This window comes from Periophthalmus magnuspinnatus, chromosome 9, assembly GCF_009829125.3.
Source record: "Periophthalmus magnuspinnatus isolate fPerMag1 chromosome 9, fPerMag1.2.pri, whole genome shotgun sequence".
NCBI classification, from domain to species: Eukaryota; Metazoa; Chordata; class Actinopteri; order Gobiiformes; family Gobiidae; genus Periophthalmus; species Periophthalmus magnuspinnatus.
The window spans coordinates 10,553,744-10,576,518 of NC_047134.1; the positions used below are offsets into that span (position 1 = coordinate 10,553,744).

Sequence of the window (22,775 nt, forward strand, 5' to 3'; positions counted from 1 at the left end):
AAATTATAAACAGAACTACAATGTGGTTTCTTTGTCCACCATAAATCATTCATAATAAGACAATAATATGTCAATTTTACAAAAAAAAACAATCCCAAACAATTTAGGGAATACATCTCTGCTGCAGCCCATACCTTATATTTACCCACAAATAAATGAATACATTTTATAAAGACCATATTAGACACCCATAAGAACACACACAGACAATATAAACTTTTTTTTAGGAAAATTGGAATTGAAACAATATTACATACAACATAAAAGCATTCATTTCATTTTAAAATATACATTTGTTATATACAAAATGTCATCATCTTCTAGCAGTCAACTTAAATAGGAGGCCAATATTTCGCAATGTCTTGGTGAATGGATTCTGGCAACCACTGGCAGTATGCACATAATAAGTCTGGAAAAAGAAATATTAGTAATCATTATAGATCATTATAATGTTTATTGTTGAAAATCCTTACATTTTTCATCAGACTTCCAAACAGTCATGAGTTGGTCCCTGCAGTCAACCCTCTTTGAAACCAGAGCACTCAGTAAGACCTCTGTCCTGGGCTGCAGCCTAAAGAGTTAATGATAAAGAATATAGCCTAGGATATGAACATTTGTATCATTTTAAAAGGTTATTTTTAGTCTGTCTTACTTTGCCCAAGTTTTTAACATTATGGATGGGTTTGACAGTAAATGGGCGCAATGCTTCTTAAGTTTTGGACAAACCTAAAAATAAAACAGAAAAAAAAAATAGAAAAAACAATCAATATTATGAATCCAATATAATACATGATGAATATATTTGTATGAAATTATGATTATTGTACCTGCCCTTCAAGAAGAAACTTTGCAAACATTTTGTATTTATCCAAGCCTTCGGGATATTCCATCTCCACTGCTGGAAGCTGCCAACCTATTCTGACTGCAAAAAAAAAAAAAAGAACAAGTTTCAAATTTGGTTTAAAACTAAATGCAATGCAGTCTTAGAGTGTGGGGCTTACAGAAGGTGCTCGATCGCTGACATCGGATTGTGCCTGTGGATGGACAGAACCATGGTGCTGGGGAGTCCAAAGGAGAACTGAAATGACAGTACTGTGGCAGAAACTGAGGAACCCACTGTGCTTCTACTGCCGACACACCTAAAAGAAAAACATACTCAGGTTAGTTACATTTAAGTTTTTATTTTTTTTAATTTGTGTTATTTTTGTATTAGACTGACCTTTCATGTACATTTTGCTCGTCTCCATGATCTCTTGGTAAACAATAAAGTCTGGCAGGGTTTTAAACAGTGCAGATGTTGGGTGAATGAATACTGGATCATCCAATAGTGGAGTCTATCAACACAAAACACATTAGAGAGCCATTTAATGCAATGTGATAAACAAATCAGTCAAGTTAATGTACCTTGTATCCATTCTTCCACTTTGGGTCCAGGATGTCTTCTGCCTGCACACGTCTCGCAAGATGGTCTCCAAGTCCTGCTAGAACAATCTGCCGCAAGCAGACAACCTGGTGTTCTGTGGGTGGAGCCATCTTTGGATCTACAAATACTCCTACTTCTGGACACACTGCATTAACTATGAAAAGAGATAACGCACATTGAAATTACGAAATAAACAGAGCGTAATGGGTATATCCCAAATTGTATTTTGGGTACCTGCATTGGTGAGTTGCCCTCGGAGACGTCGTATCTCCACCATAGCTTTGTACCTCAAGCTATTTTCCTCACAAAATTTAGGAGTGAAACCAGCAAACTCACATGCGCCCACAGCTCCTGCATGGAATACAAAAAAAACAACAATATTAAGAAACATATTAAATACAAGTGCACAGATCCTTAAAGGTGGACTGTCACTTTTCTGGTGGAGGGTTTGCAAGAAATGTTCCACAGTATGAAATGAAACTTGTCCATCTGGCATTTATTCAATAGCAGGTGTTTTAAGCGCTCAAAAATAAAAATGAAACATGCATTCTTACTGTGAATGGGCTCACCTCTGCACAGATTTTAAATGTAAAATGGCCTAATGGAGTCACCTGCTTGCCTCTGTAGAGATGGATATGTTTAATGCCTTACTGTGAAACATTCTGTGCAAATGAATAATATCTTCATGGAATGTGGCAAACCCTCCACCAGAAAAGCTACATAGTGCATCTTTAATAACTGTATAAAGACAGGAGTTCCCAAACATTTTGCTAGACACAGAACTCACCTAACATGACCATAAGATCTCCCAACAGAAGAGCACCTCCTTGTCCAGCCCAAAGTCTTCTCATTTGAGTGAGTCGAGCCCGGCGTTGAGTTAGTTTTCCGCTTTCAGCTTCACTACTGGCAGGTCTGACAACAACAATCACATTTTATTGATATAAAAACCAACAACAGTTCTCACAAATTTTCCCAAAGCAGGAAAAATTTGGCGCTCACCTGTCAAGATCCTCAAATATCTCTCGGACTGTCATGGCTGCAACCACAGCGATGACGTATGGAAGACAATCCTGCTGTTTACCAAGAGCCAACATTTTAGCGTAACGTGGAGCCACTGGAAAAGAAGCCATTGCCCTGCCCAGAGGAGTAATAGGGCAACTCAGGCGTGCCCGCTCCATCTCCTTAACCCTACAGTGAAAATAAAAACACAAAATTATTTACTGATGTAAATGTATGCACCTCATCTGTTTGTCTATGTGTATAACCATAAAACATATTTCTATACTCTAATTCAACTTCTAGGAAAACAGCAGTTACCTTCCAGTGCGTGGAGGCTCTTGTAACGCGCCCAGCGATATCAATAATTGTTCAGCTGCCATCAAAGCTTCAGTGGAGGGCGGAGTGGGAAAAGGGAAATTTACTACCTACAAACAGGGAAATGAATTTAAACCTGATCAAATGTATATAGTGCAGTTGCTGTATGTCTAATAATTACTTTATCTATGTTAAGATCCTTCATTTGCAAAACCAGGTCTTCTACAGGTCTGCGAGTAATCTCTGCTTCTGAGAAAAGGCTAAAATCTCCAAACACGGCAGAAGAGTACAATCTGAAGAGGGACCACAATAATTTAACAGTTTGTGCTTTCAGACATTTTATCTCTCATGTCAATAATACGGCCCACCTGTAGCAATGCCCTGGCTCTGTTCGCCCTGCTCTACCAGCCCTCTGATTGGCCGATGCCTGAGATGTCCAGGTGACTTTGAAGGACGAGACTCCAGTCACACGGTCATAAAACCTCTTCTTAACACGTCCACAGTCGACCACATATTTAATCCCAGGGATGGTCAGTGACGTCTCAGCCACATTGGTGGCTACTACACACACGCGGGTGTCAGGTGGGGGAGCTCTAAACACCTACAAGAAAAATCCAATAAGACATGTTTAATACATACGTTTAACCTAGAAACAGTTGATATATTTCCACAATTTGCAAAAATAGTAAAGTAGAATTTTGATTTTAAAGGGGTTTAAAAAACACTTTTCACAGTTAATATATTTCCACAATTTGCAATTTACAAGTAATTGTAAAACACGGTCTGACCTTTGCCTGCTGTTCTGGAGCCAATAAAGAGTATAATGGGAGGACATAGAGAGGAATGGATGGATCAGCTTTCTCATCTGTAAAGACATGATTTTTTTTAACCAATTTTCAAAGTAACAATAAAATATTGTATGTCAAAAGTCGGCTTTGCACGCTTAGCTATACATTTTTTTTATCTATTGCTTACCAGCACTGGTTGCATCATCCCCAAGATCTAAGTCAGAGCCATCATCATCATCCTCATCTCCAATCCCAGCCTCTCTGTCTTCATCCCCTTCATCAAGGGGCAGTGCTGAATAGTTATCCAGGTCAATGTGAGGCAATGACTGCAAACAGCAAACAGCACTTTTAACTAAAACTAAAAACAAAAATATATATAGTAAATACATGTAAATTTTAAAAAAGCAAAACATACAGCCGTTTTCTTCTTTTTACACTTTTTAAACTTTTTCGTTGCCTCTGAACTGTCAGGGTCTTCCTCCTCACCTGAACACAATTACAACAAAGTACATATACAGAGATTTTAAATTATAAATAAATATAAATAAATAAACAGGTGATTTTGAATTGAAAAATCTAATTATTTGAAAACAGTTTGATTTTCAGACATACCACCAGCCAAGATGCTTTTTCTGAATGGGAAGGCTCTTCTTAATCTTCTACACAAACTGTGCACTTCAGCCTGACCAGTCAAAAACACCAAGATGCCACCTGGAAGAAAACAATATGTGGATAACTACCATTACTAAGACAGTACAGATAAATATATGTAACTGGATTAGATTATTTGTCTTTAAAAGCAGTATGAAAGCATGAAAATACAAAGTTTAAGACAAAGGTTTTGTCAGCAACAGCAATGCAACTTTTAACTTATGTTTTGAGTCGACTCAAGTAAAAAGTTAGTAAATAGTGTGCTTTTACCTGGTGGCAACATGCGGTGAATCTTGCAGATCTTGTGAAAGGCCTCACTGGTGTAGTCCTCTAAAGGAGTACGTTTGTTGAAATGAATGGTGACTGGAAACTGACGAGAGTCCACTTTAATCACTGGAGGAGGAGTGCGGAACAACTTCTGATTATCTGTGAAGTCCTCCACCCGAAGAGTAGCCGACATGACCAACAGCTTCATGGGCATGCTTTTCTATGGGACACACACACACTCCTGTTAAATGTTATATTCTACAAGAACAGAGCACAAATACCTAATACTTACCCTATTTCGAAGAGGCACAATGCGAGACAACAAGCCGATGAGAATGTCTGTGTAAACACTCCTTTCATGTGCCTCATCAATAATTATAACGCTGTACTTCTGGAGCAGGAAATCCTACAACACATGACAACTGGTTCAAAATCTGTAGAAACCTTTAATGCTACATTATCTGATAAGAAACTATCTTAAAACTAAAAACAATGCCATTTCAATTAGTATCTATTATTCCTTCTGTACCTTTTGAATTTCTTTGAGCAAAACACCATCTGTCATGAACTTGATTTTTGTGTCATTGGTCACATTTCCCTCATATCGAATCTGGTAAGACACCACCCTAAAGAAAAGCAAAGTTCGTTTTAGAGCTGTTTTGGCTCATAGTGTAAGATGTAAAATTTTACCTTAAAGTAAATTTTACCTTGTGGATAAATTCATCTCTTTGGCCACACGGTGGGACATGCTAACGGCTGCTACTCTTCTTGGTTCAGTAATACCAATAATTGACCCTTTGCTATAAAAAAACAAGACCAGATGAACATATTCATCATTAAGAAAGAATTCAGATTAGCATGTTTAGAATGTGCTGCAATGCTACAGAAAAGTCACCTGGCATATCCTGCTTCGTACAAAAACTGAGGCACTTGAGTCGTCTTTCCACTTCCGGTTTCTCCACAGATGACGACACATGGGTTTTCCTTTATGGCCTCCATGATGACCTGCTCCTCTGCCATCACAGGCAGCTTCAAACGGGCCTCCTAGGGCAGAAAGAAAATTACATTAGTAAAAACCCTGATTTGATTGTATTGCACTTACAGCATATGCACCTGTATCTCTGGAGTTCTTTCGACAGGGATGAAAATGGCAGGTTCAGAATCTTTCTTAATGACAGTAGGAGTTTGGTCAGACGTTTTCTGCTCAATGGACTTCTCTTTTTGAGCAGTTTGGTTGATCTCTGTGTCCAGTGCAGTTTCTTTTAGTGCAACCACCTCTGTGGTCTCAGCTTCATCATCATCGTCTTCATCATTAGACGAGTCTTCATCTGAAGTTTCTGATTTTTCTTTTTTCTCTTCTCCATCATCTTCTTCCTTGTCTTGCCATTTACGCTTCCTGTTGGCCCCGCTAAGACTGCTGATTTTAACTGCAGTATCTTCATCTTTTGATTCTTCAGGCGTCCTTTGAAAACAAGCAAGCAAATACATTTTAATCATATACATTTTCTTTACCAGGACAAATTGTGAAAGTACTTACTCTTTAGAGGTGTACAGCTTTCCCCCTGTTCCAAGTTTGGAGGTTGTGTATAGAAGCTTGATTTCAGACTCCGGGAGTTGCACTTCAGCCAGTTTAGACAGTATATCCGCCCTCTTTAACATTTAATATATTATAAAGACATTAGAGCTCAAGTTTAGGCATGTTGATTTTTCACATTAGAACAATGAAATCACCTGAGCTTTCTTTTCTTTGCGCTCAAGCACTTTTTGTAGTTCTTTCCTCTGTTTCTTAGTTAAAGGCTTTTTTGAAGAGACCGGTGTCAAAGTGCCCTTTTTCTTCTTGTCTTTATTGGATGGAAGGACCAGAGCGTTGCTTTCATCAACTCCTTTAAGTCTAGCTCCATCTAATTGAAGAAACATCAGTAAAGCATAAACACTAACCAAACCAAACACACAAGCCTAGCTCTAATACTGCAAATATCACATCACCTTGCAATTCGACCACGACGTCAGTCTTCTTATCATCCGCGGTTTGCTTAGCTTCATTCTGCTGTCTACCTTTCCAGTTGTGTTTTTTCCGCAGTTTCCCCATTGTAAACAAACAGCAGCAACCTCCCAAATGAAGAATGCAGGTAATATGACACTTGGTCTAAATCGGTTTGCCAATACCACGTTTTCTTAATTTTGGAAGCAAATGCGGTTAACTAAAACACCCAGACCTTTAAACACAAGCATAAAACAATATAATTTTCCAATTGATCCCAAAAGTTGAATCTCACGTGCGGCCGTGTGCAGTAAACACTCTCGGTCCGTCTGACAAAAGTGTCCGATAGGGGAACAATGTTTGCGTGCAAAGGTTCCTAGTTACTACCAGCTTTTTCACTCGTGGTCGGTATTCTCTTAATTTTGTCACTATCCCGTGTTTGAACCACTTTATATTCAGTTTAGACAGCTTATAAGAAAGAAAGACACAGAACGATTAGTCATGGTGGAGGGAGGACCATTTTTAACCCTGATGATGATGGTGGTATCACGTTTCTGTACAATTAAAAACAGACCTTTTTTCAATTAGGAGTTGTTAACAGGAAACTCAGTCTATTCTTTTTTATGTAAGACTTCCATACTACCATATAATAATAATAGTTATTTCAAAGTAATAAGTACTGTAAAATAAAGTGCGACCACATTTTTACTGTGATTATAACTTTTATTATTGGCTTTCTACAACAATCACCAACATTAACTGCATTGGATACCTTTTAATTGAGCAACAAAAAAGGCAAGTAAAATTATCAGCAAACACAATGCATACATGTTGCCTACATGTAATTGTGTGATGTGAAACAATTTAGGGCACCCTTTTAGTAGGCTATGTTTGCCCAAAACTATTAGGAATAACTTATACCAAGGTCTTCATTTAAATATTTGACAGTGACAGGAATATAAAGAAAATATAGTTTGTATCGTATCAGATTAGAAGAACTGATATACGGAAAGTCATTGTTTTATACATGTGTTATATTGGATGTAATGTGACAGTTGCATATGGGAAAATCTTAAAGGTGAGGTGCACATGTCATCAAACAATATTAAACTATTATAACTTTATATGGTATTACAGTATTTTTGTTACATTTAAAATAGAGAAAGTGATGGAACAACGTTTCAAATTGATTTTGTTTTACAGTGTACAAATATCAAAAAATATCAAATAAACTAATATATTTCTGTTTGAAATTGATGCCAGGTGTTATCACACTGAATCTGCCATGAGAATAGTAGTGAACTAATACATCACATGCTTGTGTCTCTTAGGAGTGAATACTCATTGTCCTGGGACATCTCTCCTGCAGTGAAGCTCTCCTCTGTGGTTCCCCTGGCCTCTTTGGACATGTGCTGAAACCTCCTGAGGAATACAACGACCGCGAACAACAGCGCCCCCTGCAGCAGCACAAAACCCAGCAGGCACAACTGGGACACCAAAGCCAGGTCACAGTACCAGTAATGACAGGTGTCTAAAAGTTCCTCCTCACTTAAATACGCTACAAGACGGCCCCTGAGGTTCAGTGGGGAACTGCAATTGACCTGTAAATGGGATGTGTGTCTGACAGAGTGACGTAACAACAATGCTCGCAGGTACAGGACCCCACAGTCACACGCCCAGGGGTTTCTGTGGAGAGACACTGAGCGTAAGTGGAGCAGTGAATCCAGCAGGCCATTTGGCAGAGTGGTAAGCAGGTTGTCATGGAGTTGCAGCTCAGTGGTTTCTGCAGGGAAAGTACTAGGGAGAGAGGAGGTGGTGAGAGAGCGCCCACTGCAGTCCACTATCCCGTCATGACACAAGCAGACCCTTGGGCATGAATTTTGACCTTCACATGAGAGGAAGAGGAGCAGCACCAGCAGCTGACTCTTCATCTTAACAGAGAGCTGTAGAGGACACAGAGGAAGATGTGTGAGTGATGCTGGTCTTGTTTTGATCTGTTTTTTATACAAGTCCCTCACCAGAAGTGAACTGCTAGAGCTTTCTGTACATTGTGCACCTATGTAACCTACTGTCACTTTTATGGTAGAACAGTGGTTCCCAATTTTTTTCTAGATGTGTAGCCTTTGAGACTGAATTGGTGGCCATTTGCGTACCCCCTACTTGGACACACAGATGGTAAATGGTCACATTTTCATAGGCACTCAAAGCACTTTACATCGAGGAATCACTCACCCATTCATACACAAATGTACATAGGCTCTTGTGGCGAGGTGGTAAAGTGTTTTGCCCAAGAACACATTAACAATATTCATTTGTGGGAGCTTGAATCTCACTGCCACCCTGAACCTGTGTGTCAGTGGATCTAATTGCTGTATCAACTGAGCTATTGTCTCCCCACACACCCGATATTTCTTTGTTGAGAGCAGGATTCAAACCGCCAACCTTCAGATAAATGGACAAACACTCAACCAACTGAGCCACTGTCTCCCCACATGCCCCACATTTCTAATAGTAGAGTATTTTTTTTTATTAAAATTAAGCATGCACTCCACATTAAAACAGTTAGAAGGGCCTCGTAGATAACAAAAAACATTCAAATTTTCTCTTTCCCCCTGGATTGTTCTGCATATCCCTGGAGTTACCTGAACCACAGCTTCAATACATTACATTCAGATATTATTGCTTTGACTGGAATGTTCCACAGTATTTTGCATTAAACATATCTATGCTGTATTTATTCAATTACAGGTGTTTTCATTGCTCAAAAGTACGATGAAAAATATACTTTCTTACTGCGAGTGGAGTCCTCTCTGCACAGACCTGACCTGTAACTTGGCCAAATGTCATCACCTGTTTGTGTCCATGGAGACAGATACAGTTCAAACCAGAAGTTTATATATACATATAGACATATACAATTTTTTTCTCAGTCTCTGACATGAAATCAGACTAAACGTGTATTGTTTTAGGTCAGTTACGATTACCAAAATTATTTCTCTTTGCTAAATGCCAGAAAAATCAGAGAAGGATTTTTTTTATACAAGTTTCCATTACTTTCTTCAAAGTCAGAAGTTTACATACATTTCATTAGTATTTAGCACCATTGCCTTTAAACTGTATGACTTGGATATATCCTTCCTCAAGCTTCTCACAATAGTCGGCAGGAATTTTGGCCCATTAGAAATTATTTTGGTAATCCTAATTGACCTAAAACATGAAAGGTTTAGTCTGATTTTATGTTAGAGACTGAGAAAAAAAAAAAAAAAAAAAAAAGCATATGTGTCTTCTTATATAGTGCGTGTAAAGCTCTGGTTGTACTGTAAGTAACTGTAAGTTTAATGCAGTAGTGTGGAACATTAAAACAGTTACATAGTGCACCATTAAGCAGCATTACAAGAGTTTACCTATTATTACATTGAAAATAAATAACACCCAATACCCAGAAATATTACATTTAAGGAAGACAGTTTTGATCGATATAATTACTTAAGTAAAGGAGAGTTTTAGTAAGTTATTGATGAAGTCACCAGTCAAACAAAAAATGCCTAAATTCTTGCAATTCCAAACTATATAAAACCAGAAACATTGGAATAATTTCACAACTTTTATCACAGTTTCCAACTAGAAATGTAAAATAGGAGAAAAACTGAGTCAAATGACTATTGGCAAGTTTAAGGCTAAAGGATGTATGATTTATTATACATTTTAAATGCAACTAAGGTTCAAACTATTTGTGTGTTCATAGGCCTATGTCTTCTTACCTTGTGTGCTGCGGAGGCCAATGGCTGTTCTACAATTTCTTTCCAAGAGACAAAGTGACAAACAGCTGGCACTGACTGATAAAGACCATATCCTGCACTGGTGAATGCATGTGATCACTGAAGCCAACTGAACAATAACTATTACATACTATCTTAATGGTCCTATTATTTTCCTCTGATAAAACAAAGACTCATTTTCTTTCCTTTTCCAAAAAAAATAATGCGGTTCTTTTAAGGTTTCTGGTAGTTGATTGGCAGGGGAGAAGCAAGCTCCAACATAAAGGAAGGATGTCTACCAAAGATAGTGACTCAGCAGATTAAGAGTTTGTTCTCCTACAGTCTGAGTAAAATAAGTAATGCAGAAACAATAGCATGTTCATGTAGTGTTTATTTGTGACACTTTTGAGCTTATGGTTGAGCTCAAAGCGAACCTGCAAGATCTCATATCACTCAAGTCCTGATTCACCCAAACAAACGACATCGATACAAAACCTCACTCACAAAAAGCCACTTCAGCAGAGGAGACACCACAGCCAAGACAGTACTGTCAGTATTTTACCATGGCAAGAGGTCATAATGCATTTATTACAAGCACAGGGCTGAAGTAAAAATAGGCCCAAAATCTGCAGAGTGCACAAAGAAGAGCAGCATGCTCCGACATGCACACTGCTTCACTCTGTCATTATGTCTGAGGCGCCCCATTCACAGTTTGACACCAGCATCAAGTGGGTCTCAGTATTAAAATACTGACTGTTAATATATGTCCATGATGAGTCAAAGCAAAAAGAGACAGAGAGAGAGTTTGGGTTCTGACAAAGTCACTGTGGTCGATTTAAGGGCACATGGGGTGCATGGACGGATACACAGCATTACTCAATAATATAATATAACATAAAAATATATTTTAAAATGCAAACATCACAAGTTAATGTATTACAAAACATTTTGCAAACACAATTCATACCCTGATAGAATATCCAAAAGGTTTAGCACTAAATTAATAAATAACATATAATGCCTAGGACTTAAATTATGCTTTTGTTAAACAAAGTATATTTATTATAAGACTTATAACAATGGGGGCTCATAGTTTCAGAGAAATGAAAAACTCTTAGCCATTGCCCAGGCAGACTATACAGAAGCACCAAACAGCCAGAGTCACCACTAGCACAAGACCCTTGTGGGTTTTTTCTGACAGTCTCTGTTGTTGTGAGCATACACAGCAGGGGGCGCTGTTGCCCTACTTCACTCCACATCACTGCTCTTTATCGTGCATCTGCTGCTGCATCTTGTTCAGCATCTCCTGCATCCGCTTCAACTGCAGAAGAAGACATGTTAAAAATGTATTGTCAGCACTATCAAAGTGTAAAAACTGACAAACTGGGCATTTATTCATTTACTCAGGGTAAGAAAGATCACTTAATGATCAGGAGAGAAGGCTTGTCAGCATTTAAATCAGCTATGACTGGTGTAACATGAGAATCCAGCCTCAACTAAAATAAAAATATTAATTTCAATATCATGTCTAGAACTCACTTCTGGGTCCTGACCCACCAGTTGAAAACCATTGCTCTAATGTTCATTTAATGCATGTATAACTGATGAAACCAGGGCTCGAAACATTCTGTCACAACATTATCAGTAGAATTACCTCCTCATCTTTCATTTTGATGAGTTTTTCAGTTTCCACATCAGGAGTGGACAGGGGCAGGATGGGGATAGGACTCTCCATGCGGTTGTCCTGGGCCAGTTTACTGTTAGAGAGAAAACATGAGCTTTACTCATAATGTCACAAAGCTCAACATAAAGTGGTGGTGTTTGCGCCCCCACCTGGTCATCTCCTGTATGCACTGGGCTCTGTAGTTCTCATAGTGCACGTCGCAGGTCACGTCTTTCAAGTCATGCATGTGGGAACGAATCAGCATGTTCCTCAGTTTGACAAAATCACAGTGTGACTGGTTTTCCACTGAGCACATAATAAAACGCAAATTAAATTCATGTTGTTACTTGTTTCTTTATCTGTGGCAATTGATCAGAAATGTGTTTTATAGTTTTACCTTCGACAATACCCCAGGGATACAGGCGTCCTCGCACTCTCTGTCCACGGGCCTCTACCACTGTGTTACTGCCAATCACAGCAAACGGGGTGCACTCCTGTCAGAAACACCAAGTTAACGAAGAGCAATTTTATTTAATCACATTTACTAAAACAGGATTTCTCAGTAGTAATACACATCAATCCAAAAACTACCAAATGACTCACAGGCCAGTGTATTTTTGGCAAAGAAGACTACACAAAGTTTTCTTGTTTTAATCTTGTGGTGTAAGCAAACGCTGCACATGCTACGGTCACTTTAGTGTTATTTATTGACATTTAAGCACCAGATTATGCGGAGAGAATAAAAAGAGGGCTAATATTTTTAAACAAAACATAATTGTACCATAATGTAAACAATATAGTTATAGGTCATCTCATAATAGAATCAAAATGTTGAATTAGATCCAGAGACATGTGTGATTTTCTGTCAAGTGTGTAGTTTCTTGTGGAATATATTTTGACACGGATATGGATCATATAAAAAGATAGAAATGCTAAAATGCTATTTTAGCATTTAGAAATGCTATTTTAAAATACATCGCTATAGAGATTCTTCTACCGAACAGATGCTTACTTTGAGTTCTTTGTCCAGCTGTTTAAATTCTTCATCCTCATCTGAGTCACACTCTGGGAACTGATAAACCTTAATCCCAAATTTGTCAATTTCCTCTCGTATCTGAAAACGCAATAAAAATAAATGTAGATTTTCCAGATATAGTCTAAGATACTATTCTATAAGGTATCGTGCCGACACCCACTCTGTCTTTGAGCTTCTTGATTTCATTTGGTGTGAGGCAGTCAGCTTTGGCAATAAGAGGAATTATGTTCACTTTTTCATGCAGAGCCTTCATAAACTCCACATCTACAGGTCGCAGCCTAACAATAAAAACAAAACAACAACACACGTTTATAATCAGTACAATACATTCATTAATATACAAATTATAACAGTGTTTGTATTACCCATGTCCAAACGGTGGGATAAAGTAGAGGCAGCAGTGCACTCTGTTGTCCTGGATGTTTTTCCTGTTCAGTCCGCTCTCGTCTCTGAAGTACTGCTCAAACTGCTGGTCTATGTAGTCTGTAATGGGCTTCCAGCTGCGTAAATCACATTTTAATCGTGAATACATCTGACAAAAGATTGTTTAAGCAAAAATTCTGTTCTGAATTCTATGGGATCCTAATGAACTCCTTGAGTCAAAGCCACAATAGCTTTTAAATATGAATCACAAAACTTTACTGACAAAATAAGTCTATTCAGGTGCATTCTCTACATTTTCCTGTGGGTCCACCAGCTGCATATCTTCTTGAAATGTTCCACAGTACACATGTAACTTATGTATCTCCATAGAGACAAGCAGGTGACGTCACAAGGGCCACGTCACAGGCCTGATCAGTGGAGAGGTGACCACTCAAGGCAAGAACGCTTGTTTTTTAATGTATTTACTGAACAATAAAGCACAGTCACTGAATAAATGCAAGACAGATCAGTTTAATGCCATATTGTGTAACATTCAAAATCAAAATAATAACGTTTCTATTCAGATAAGCAGGTGACGTAACCCCCACGAGAAAGTTCAGCTTTAACTTTAAGTCATTCTTTGAAATAATCATGATTTCAGCCAAATTATGAGCCAAATAACAGTGACTATGATGTTTTCCATAATGGAGCAGAGAGACTGTCATCATCTCACCATTCGTTGTTGTTGACAGCGTCTCCAAAGCCCGGCGTGTCTACGATGGTGAGTTTTAGTTTCACTCCCTTCTCCTCGATGTCCACTGTGTGTTTGATGATCTCTACGGTCTGATTGATGCGCTCTGAAATGACAAGGTTCAGTGTTATTGTTTAAAAAGGTTCTCAACATGTGGTGTGTGTACTGGATGTATGTGTTTTTCTGGTGGATTTCTTTTTTTTTTTTTTAATGTAACGAGTCAGATCAGGTTTACACTTTAGTTATGTTTCTCTTTGATTCATTGGTTTATGATGATAAGTCACTGCAACCACAAGATTGTGTAGCTCTGTTTATTGATTCAACTAAAACTTTTGATTCAGTGGCTCATAACATCCTCTTGAAGCGACTGAAGCATATTGGATATTGGAGCCGATGAGTTTAAATAAAATGTTTTAACTTTAAACAAAGGAGTGCCCCAAGGCTCAATTTTGGGCCCGCTGCTTTTTACTACATTTATTGATTCAATTGGTTTATCATTGAATACAAATAAAACTAAGTGTATGACTGTAGCCATCGCTATTTGTCAGAAGAGAACAACACTGGATAAAATCTATTCATAAGGGACTACTCAATAAACTGGGCATCTCACTTGCTTTTTGAACTTTGATATGGGAACTTTTAATACAAGATCTCATGACCTAAACTCTAAAAAAAAAACTGGCCGCACTGGAACTGAAATGGAAAAAAATCTTTTGGTTATTTTGCTTGCCAAAAATGGAAAAAGTGGATATACTGGTGCCACATACGCACTTTAAATAATCTGGAGATAAACATTTATAGTCACACCTGCTCCTGATTTTAATGTTTTAAATGGACTTATGTAGTTATTTGTTTTGTTTGTTTTTGTTTGTTTTTTTCTGTATTTGAACAGGGCACCCATGAAAAAGAGAGTCTGGGTACTCCCATTGGGCTCTTCCAAGATAAATAAAGATAAATAAACAATAAAATTATTTGTTATGAATGGGATTATAATTTTACACATCGTCTTTTTAGTCCAGGTTTAGTCTAGATTTAGTCCTGGTCTATAGTCCTATTTACTTGATGAACACATGTCATTAAGCTCAGCTGCCCAGGTCAGTGTTGCATTTTAAACCTCACCTTCAGCGTTTAGTAACTTCCTGTCTTTGTAGAGGTCCGTGAGGAACAGGCTGTTGACCAGTGTGGATTTTCCCATTCCAGACTCCCCTAAAACAGATATTTTGTAAGTACAACTACCACAATTTATATACCAGTGCATAAATACAGGACATAAAAGATGCCAAAGAGCTTAAAGGTGCACCGTGTATAATTTCTGATGAGGATCTGCTGCTTGTCTCCACTGAGATGTTCCTGCTTTACCTGGAATGTTCAACAGTATGGCATAAAAACTATCTATGTTGTGTGTTTATCTGATTACACATGTGGCCTTCTCTCCACAGACTTGACCTATGACTTGACTGGTTGTCTCCATGCAGATAGATTAATGCCATACTGTGGAATATTCAAGGTGAAGGAATAACATCTCCATTGAGAAAAGCAGGTGGCAGATCCTCCACTAGAAAACCTACATAATGCATGTTTAAAAAGTACAATAAATGTTTATAACAGACCTGCAACCATCAAAGTGAAGTCGAAGCCCTTCTTTACTGATTTCCTGTGCACTTGGTTGGGCAAAGTGGCAAAACCCACATACTGTTTCTCCTAGGAAACACAGCAGACAACACATACTAATAAAATGATTGTTTTGTTAAAGCATGACCTTGTAAAACAGAAAACTAGACAAAATATTACCATGCTATAAAACTCAAATCCCCAATTCAGACTGCCCACTTCAACTTGTCAAATCCGACAAAAATAGAAGTTACAAGATATTTGTTAAATAAGTGGACTTTTAATGGCACTTCAGCCTTTGAGTAACCACACCAGAGGACCCAACCTCGTACACGGCATGGAAAACACATGCACGCACTGAGAATAACCACCGTCTAAGAATTTCCACTAAAGCTACAGCCAGGACTTGATGTTAACATGAGCAGCAGCCAAGCAGAAGAATGCAGGTAGATTTATATGGAGTTTACTTACAGATTTAAACCTTAAAAGACACTTTGGACAGTTGCATCTCATGTATAGACCTGTTGGTGTTGTCAGTTACTATATTTAAATTCTAAGGAAAAGATAATACTCATTTGTTTACATAATACAATGTATTATCATAATATTTACCATGTGACCTAGTTTTAGTTCTAGATCAAGACCAGTCTAGTTTTGTTCTATTGTTGTACATAGTAGGCCTATTGATACTTCTTGAAATGAGTCTAGTTTCTATTTTACCTATGTTTTTTTCTGCCAATATAGTAAATAATCATGATTAGAACAAAATTATGTATCTATAAAGATGAACACATGCAACGAAAATTTAAAAATCACACTAATCGTCAACTAGTGATGTGTAAAAAGGAGTAGTCACCCCATCCTGTGCGCAAAAATGTTAGCATAGAGTCCTACAAATGGTGCCAGTGTCTGTGTGCCAGAGTGGTCTGGCATCGTGCGTTCCTCTGGCGTTGGCATTTTCTACCGTTATATTTGAATGTGAGTCGAGGTCATTCATTTCCACTGAGTCTCTTGAAAGGCTTTTTCACTCACGCCAAAGACACTGACAGTTAGCATCCTGCTATGCCGCTGTCATAACTTGTCACTGGTATTTCCGACAGCCCCAAGAGAGAGGATTTGTAAAAACATAACAGACAATGAGACCAGTGAGAAGAGAGATTCACAACTACACATATGCACTTTGTAACCGAGGGGGAAGAGCGTGTAAGAAAATATGTAATAAAGACAAATAACAAAAACAAGATGTGAACTGTGCATCTCTCAGCAAAAAGAAGAGCCACACAAACTAAGCAAGTCGTATAGAGTCTATGGGACCTTTACCTATTTATGAATTTCAGCTTCCAATATACGGTGCCATTGTGAGGACAGTTCAAAAGATATAACATTTGAATTGCTAATTGCCATGGTAACCTAACTTTTCATCATCCTGAAACGCATGGATAACCTACATGAGCAATTAGTCAAGTCACAATTCTCATCATAGCTTGCAGAGGATAACACTTTGCCAAGCAGCAAACAAAACAATTATACTTTCATTTTTTTAAAGGTTGTCCCAGCCCAGATTGTTACCTTCTGCCTGGCTGTCCTGACTCGTGGGCACAGAAGCCGTTCCACCAGTTTTTCCTGCAGCATAATAGCGTCCATCCTAAAATCCCAGACGATATTGGCTCCACTCTTTCCTGTCTGGGTACTTTCTATGTTCCTTAGTTCCTCCTACTTGTGTTTTTATCCTGTTTTTTTTTTTTCTCGCCTGTCTTCTTGCCCTCAGTGCCCCACAGCGCTCCTGCTCTGTTCAGACAGGTACAGAGGAATTCTCTATCGCAGCATGGGGAGCACATGGATTCAAATCATGGGGGACAAGGGGTGGCAATTTAAGGGAGGAAACTGTAATGGGACGGAAAGGGTTTAGAGGCCTTAAAGAAACTCATTCATTCAGTCTGGACTCCCTCCCCCAGCTGCAGCAGTGGCCACTAAAAATAAAACATACACAGGAAGAAATGAAGATGGGAGGGCAGTGTGAAAGGAGAAAAGCACAGAATCTATACAGAAAGTTAGAGGACAAAGGAGAACCTGTTAAAACACGACTGACAAAGATGGCTCTGAACACACAGTATATGAAGACAATCTCTGAGATGCAGGTACAGGCCTGTGCACATGATCCTCTCAACCTGACAATCATTTTCAATAATTACAATAGAATGAAACCTCCTCAACTGTCAAGCAACTGTCAAGTGTACTGGGTAAACAAGTCAGACTCATGCATATTTTAAATTTCCTACAGTGTCATGTGCATTACTTCATTTCACAGTAATTTGTGCCATGTGTGAAGGGCTGCTGAGCTGTCAGAAGTAAAGCATTGGAATTAAAGGTGCATTATGTATTATGTTTCTGGTTGCGCTTGTCTCCAGCAATCTTATTTACTTTGTAATGTTGCAAAGTATGGCATTATCTCCATGGAGACCCGCATGTCTCCAGGTGATGTCACCAGGCAGTTGCAGGTAGATCTGTGTAAAGACACATAGAGACATGCGGGTAGCCCATCCCTTGCCAGAAAAGTTACATAGTGTACTTTTAACTTTTCTTAAACAATGAAACCCTATTCTAGGATGAGATCAGTGCAAAACTTAATAAAATAAATATTTCAAAATTTCCGTATTATTATTTATATTTATTCCATTCCTTGGAAGACAGTGGAAGTTTGTGTTCCAACAAATCTGCAAGAGGATGTAAGCAATATGGACGCTTCAGAAGTCCTTCCATCGCTGGACCAAAGATCAAAGTGCCTTACACCAGATCAAAACAACAAATCTCTATTCAGTACTCCCTGAAGCATCCTGCCAGAGGACCCAGCCCCACAGTTTGAGAACCACAGCAGTATGAGGAGTTGAATGAGGTAGCAGCAGACGTAGACGATTGCTTCCAGATGTGCGGTGAGTGTGGCTACTGCTCGTGGGTGTGTCCCGACCTATACAATGTGGCCAACACAAGCTTACTGTTCGCAGGAATAAAAGAAGCTGACTTTTTGCTTTTCTGACCCTAAAACAGACACACCCTACATAAATTCACTAGAGGGCGCTTCCACTCCACGCCACACGATGGAGACAAAAACTAAAGATACGCCAAAAGCCCCAGGTGCCCTCTCAGCAAAAAAAGATGCTGATGCAACTGTCAACACATTTTAGATGGAGATGGTCAAACTCAAATCCAGTTTTATGTGTTTTTGTGAGTAAATTTATGATGAGTGCTGATCAATAGAGAGGAGCAGATGTCTTAAAATGGGACAACAATAGTCACCCCACCCCCTGTGTGTCGCTCTGGGACCAGCTGTCTCACACTCTCTCTGTTACAATCACACATGCTCAAAGAATCATGCAATCTGGTTACATTTAAAGAATAACAAGGAAAAGATCAAAACGGCTATTACTTAGTGAGGTATGTGAAATTGGCAGTTCAAATACAAATTTATATTCATACAGGCAAAACCGCTACCACGCAGAGCAACTACAGTGTGACAGTGTTGACATTTTTCTCATTTAACATAGAGGCTGTCTGGGCAAACATCTTTATGCGTCTTTAATTCGACGGTGCACATTACTCTTAATAGTCCTCCTGTGTATTTCAATACTGATGTGAAGGAAATGCAAGTCTTTTTTCAATTAATCGTAGTCCAATCAGAAGGAACACAATATGTAAAGCCTTCAAAATCACAAAAACTGACATTTGATTTTCCCAGATAATCACAAATAACTAGCAATTTTCTTCTTTATTTACTTAACCAGGAGAGCATTATTGACATTAAAAATATCCTTTTCAAGAGTGTGTTGTAGTATAAACTTGGATTAGGAGGATTTGGTTCAAGATCAAGGTTGGCCGACAAAGCAAATGAAGTTTCCATCTATAATTGATGCAACAGGTTCATGGGCAAACTTCAGTGTCATGTTACATACGCATAAACGAAAATTTAAATTGTCCAAACCACATGTTTCACTGAGAGAGGCTGACAGTGAGAACCTGAAAAGCTGAAGTTGAATATGTGCATCTGTTCATATCTGGTGCCTTTAGGCTGCAGACAGCTGTAATGTGGCGGTGAAGGGCAGTGACCTTTCCCACTGCCCGGCTGACTCTTTCACACCATTAACCCTGAAAGAGCTCTAATGGACGCCTGCTGCTGATTGGACGACCTGAGAGCGGCAGCAGGAAGTGATAACAGCGATACCCCCGACAGAGGAGCTCATAAACAAAAGTTGTTCACTCTCCGGAGATGTAGAGGCCCCCTGGGTACAGCTCTTTAACATGCAAATCTGAAGCATGTATTTGCCCAAGCTCCTCTCAAGGACGCTTGGCATTTGTGGCACAGTTATAGCATCCAACTCTATTTACACAGTGTAGTAAGGTAGTGTGTCATTTACAAATACACAACAACACATAATGATTAGTCCAGCATTAATCAGTCCTAGGGGAAGTCCACTGTGTTTTAATGATATACTAAATATGGACAATAGCAGATTGATTGAATGACTTTATCAATCAGTACCAGTTATTTTTTTTGCCTTGTCTGTGCTTTTTGGATCTACTTTGTACTGTATATGGTTGGATCAGATAGTTTTGAGATCTTTTACCTAAGCCACGCTCTTTTTAGTGGACTAATCAATGCACAGGGAAAGTCTTTAACTTATGTAGTCGATTACAGCCCACAGACTGTATATATACATAATACAGTTTATGCTACAGCCCTAGAATCTATACAAGCCATTATTAATAGTGATTGTGCAGTTGGGACATAAACATGACAGCTCTTGTCTCAGTGGATTAGCCCTCATGCTTCCTATCTGTATCAGCCTCTCCTCTGGTGTTTTAAGCTCTTCAGACTAAACCCAATATGTAAGAAAAGAGGCAGCATTCTGCTTTTGGAGTAAGTTTGTGAATGACGACTATCTGTAAGTAAAAACTACACTGTTGAGGGACAATGTGCTCTGTTTCAAAAGTCTATTAACATAACAAAAATGTGAAAAATCTCTATAGAGGCGTTATTGCTCCTTGTAAACAAAGCAGTGTGTGTCATTAAGGTAAGAGAAGCACTCCTAAAGGGCATCTTTAATTATTCATTTGCACTGCTGAGCGCCCTGCTGGGGGTCTAAACAGAGGTCCAATGAAGAGTAACTATGAATGTGTGTCAGATAAAACTGAGGTAAAAGGCCTTAAAAACAAAATGATAGAAAATGTAATAAATCAAATTCATATTTCCTAAAACAAAGTGATGTATGAAATAAAAACTGTGGATGATAATATTGACTATAGTGAAAACATACCCACCCACACATTACAGGATTGTGGAGAGGTCAGTGCCTCATTCATATCAGAGAATGAAAAGGATTTTAAAAAAAGATCTGTTGCCCAGCAACAAAATATTACAGCTTTAGCAGAACTGATAGGACGATCATCAGGGAGATGTGTAAAGAGAAAGAGTTTTCCCAAACATTGATTTAAGATCAGTTACGACGTGTTCACATGTTCTCAAAGGTGAAGAGGTCACAGTGATTATGGAACTGTCAAAATCAGAGCAGAAGGTTTGTGCGTCACTGTTTTATTTGGTGTAAATCTCACTAAGTTTGGAAGGAATGACAAGCAATTGCATCATCTGTCTCATGGAGACTGGCATTTTCAATGAGACCACAGTTATTTTCCCTTTACCCAGTGATGAATTCATGAGCATCTGTGAACCTGGTTGTTGCTGTTAGTCCTACATCTCTCTGCTCCTGTTGATCCTACATCTCTCTGCTCCTGTTAGTCCTACATCTCTCTGCTCCTGTTGATCCTACATCTCTTTGCTCCTGTTAGTCCTACATCTCTCTGCTCCTGTTGATCCTACATCTCTCTGCTCCTGTTAGTCCTACATCTCTCTGCTCCTGTTGGTCCTACATCTCTCTGCTCCTGTTAGTCCTACATCTCTCTGCTCCTGTTGGTCCTACATCTCTCTGCTCCTGTTGGTCCTACATCTCTCTGCTCCTGTTGATCCTACATCTCTCTGCTCCTGTTAGTCCTACATCTCTCTGCTCCTGTTGATCCTACATCTCTCTGCTCCTGTTAGTCCTACATCTCTCTGCTCCTGTTGATCCTACATCTCTCTGCTCCTGTTAGTCCTACATCTCTCTGCTCCTGTTGATCCTACATCTCTCTGCTCCTGTTAGTCCTACATCTCTCTGCTCTTGGTCCTCCTTAAACTAGACAGAAATCCCTAGTGTTATTTTATCAGCCTTCAGTTTAGATAAGAGTATGACACATTGTTGGTTTAATGAGGCCTATCTGAAGCTGCAGGGGACGCACAGTGTGGAGGGTGATGGGGCGACCTCAGTGGCAGCTGAGCCTTTAGTTTACAGATGCTGAGCTCAAAGCCGTGGAGTATGGGATTATAATGACATAACGTGACAAAAGAGCCGGAGTTAATTGGACTAATAACACGCGCTGGATGATTGTGCTGTGAGGAGAGGAGCAGGAGGATGGATTCTGCCGTGTGGGCCTCTGTTGGCTCTTGGCAGTTCTCCTGACACTGGCCTGCTCCACATATGAGTCTAAAAATGAAATCCAACCCCCACTGCCTCTCACTGTGGAGCTGACCACATCATCATGGCCCAAAGATGCGTAATACGTAATGCGTGAACACTGGCCCTCTAAAACAATCACCAAACATCTTATACCACAGACACCGTTCATAGACTATAGAAAAAGAGACATGGACTTACCTCTATGCTGTCCTCTGCTCATTCGGATGGAGAGATGCGGAGGCGCAGGTGCGGGATGCAAAGCGACGTCCATGAGACACAGACAGAGAGTAATCATCGCACTGTCTCCACACATTTGTGAGTCAAATGAAACACGCGCTGCCTCACCTGTTTTCACCGGGATGCGGCTCTTGTATCGGATGTTCGTCGTCATGGTGCTCGTTTGTGCACGGAGCTTTTTCACCCAAACGACGAGCTCTGGGAAAGCGGCTCCTCCTCGCCTCCAAAGCCCGCACGGATGGAAGGAGAGGCGGGGTCAGCTGTCAGCTCCAGACCCCGCCCACAGAGCCAGCCACTCAGCCTTTACGCACAGGGATGAGGAGAGATGAAGAGCAAAATCTGAGGCCAGGAGGATAAAGTAGAACGAAACAGCAGAGTCAGGAAACAGCA

General features: G+C 39.3%; 3 protein-coding genes across 4 annotated transcripts; all 3 read right to left on the reverse strand.

Annotated features, from left to right (window-relative positions):
- Positions 1–330: 330 nt before the first annotated feature.
- Positions 331–6,792, reverse strand: dhx37 (DEAH (Asp-Glu-Ala-His) box polypeptide 37). Its single transcript, XM_033972392.2, has 26 exons — positions 6,430–6,792; positions 6,175–6,344; positions 5,981–6,093; positions 5,557–5,905; positions 5,339–5,487; positions 5,151–5,243; positions 4,973–5,069; positions 4,736–4,849; positions 4,447–4,663; positions 4,138–4,236; positions 3,941–4,011; positions 3,713–3,851; positions 3,526–3,602; positions 3,106–3,338; positions 2,919–3,030; positions 2,741–2,847; positions 2,423–2,611; positions 2,211–2,335; positions 1,658–1,774; positions 1,405–1,577; positions 1,220–1,334; positions 1,002–1,139; positions 828–922; positions 653–726; positions 474–571; positions 331–409 (listed from the first exon to the last, which is right to left on the reverse strand). The coding sequence occupies exons 1-26, from the start codon at positions 6,530–6,532 to the stop codon at positions 333–335; spliced, it is 3,444 nt and encodes a 1,147-aa protein (XP_033828283.1). The 5' UTR covers positions 6,533–6,792; the 3' UTR covers positions 331–332.
- A 919-nt stretch (positions 6,793–7,711) lies between these two features.
- Positions 7,712–10,290, reverse strand: gp1bb (glycoprotein Ib platelet subunit beta). The gene is made up of 2 exons (XM_033972396.2): positions 10,186–10,290; positions 7,712–8,367 (listed from the first exon to the last, which is right to left on the reverse strand). The coding sequence occupies exon 2, from the start codon at positions 8,353–8,355 to the stop codon at positions 7,735–7,737; it is 621 nt and encodes a 206-aa protein (XP_033828287.1). The 5' UTR covers positions 8,356–8,367; positions 10,186–10,290; the 3' UTR covers positions 7,712–7,734.
- A 267-nt stretch (positions 10,291–10,557) lies between these two features.
- On the reverse strand, positions 10,558–22,610 carry septin5a (septin 5a). 2 transcript variants are annotated; one of them, XM_033973008.2, is made up of 12 exons: positions 22,494–22,610; positions 22,347–22,360; positions 15,606–15,696; positions 15,115–15,201; positions 13,978–14,101; positions 13,247–13,381; positions 13,042–13,159; positions 12,858–12,959; positions 12,243–12,339; positions 12,016–12,151; positions 11,837–11,939; positions 10,558–11,503 (listed from the first exon to the last, which is right to left on the reverse strand). In XM_033973008.2, the coding sequence occupies exons 1-12, from the start codon at positions 22,537–22,539 to the stop codon at positions 11,441–11,443; spliced, it is 1,116 nt and encodes a 371-aa protein (XP_033828899.1). In that variant the 5' UTR covers positions 22,540–22,610; the 3' UTR covers positions 10,558–11,440. The 2 variants fall into 2 exon arrangements, with proteins under 2 accessions (XP_033828899.1, XP_033828898.1); XM_033973007.2 differs by lacking the exons at positions 22,347–22,360; positions 22,494–22,610 and adding an exon at positions 17,176–17,588.
- Positions 22,611–22,775: the final 165 nt, after the last annotated feature.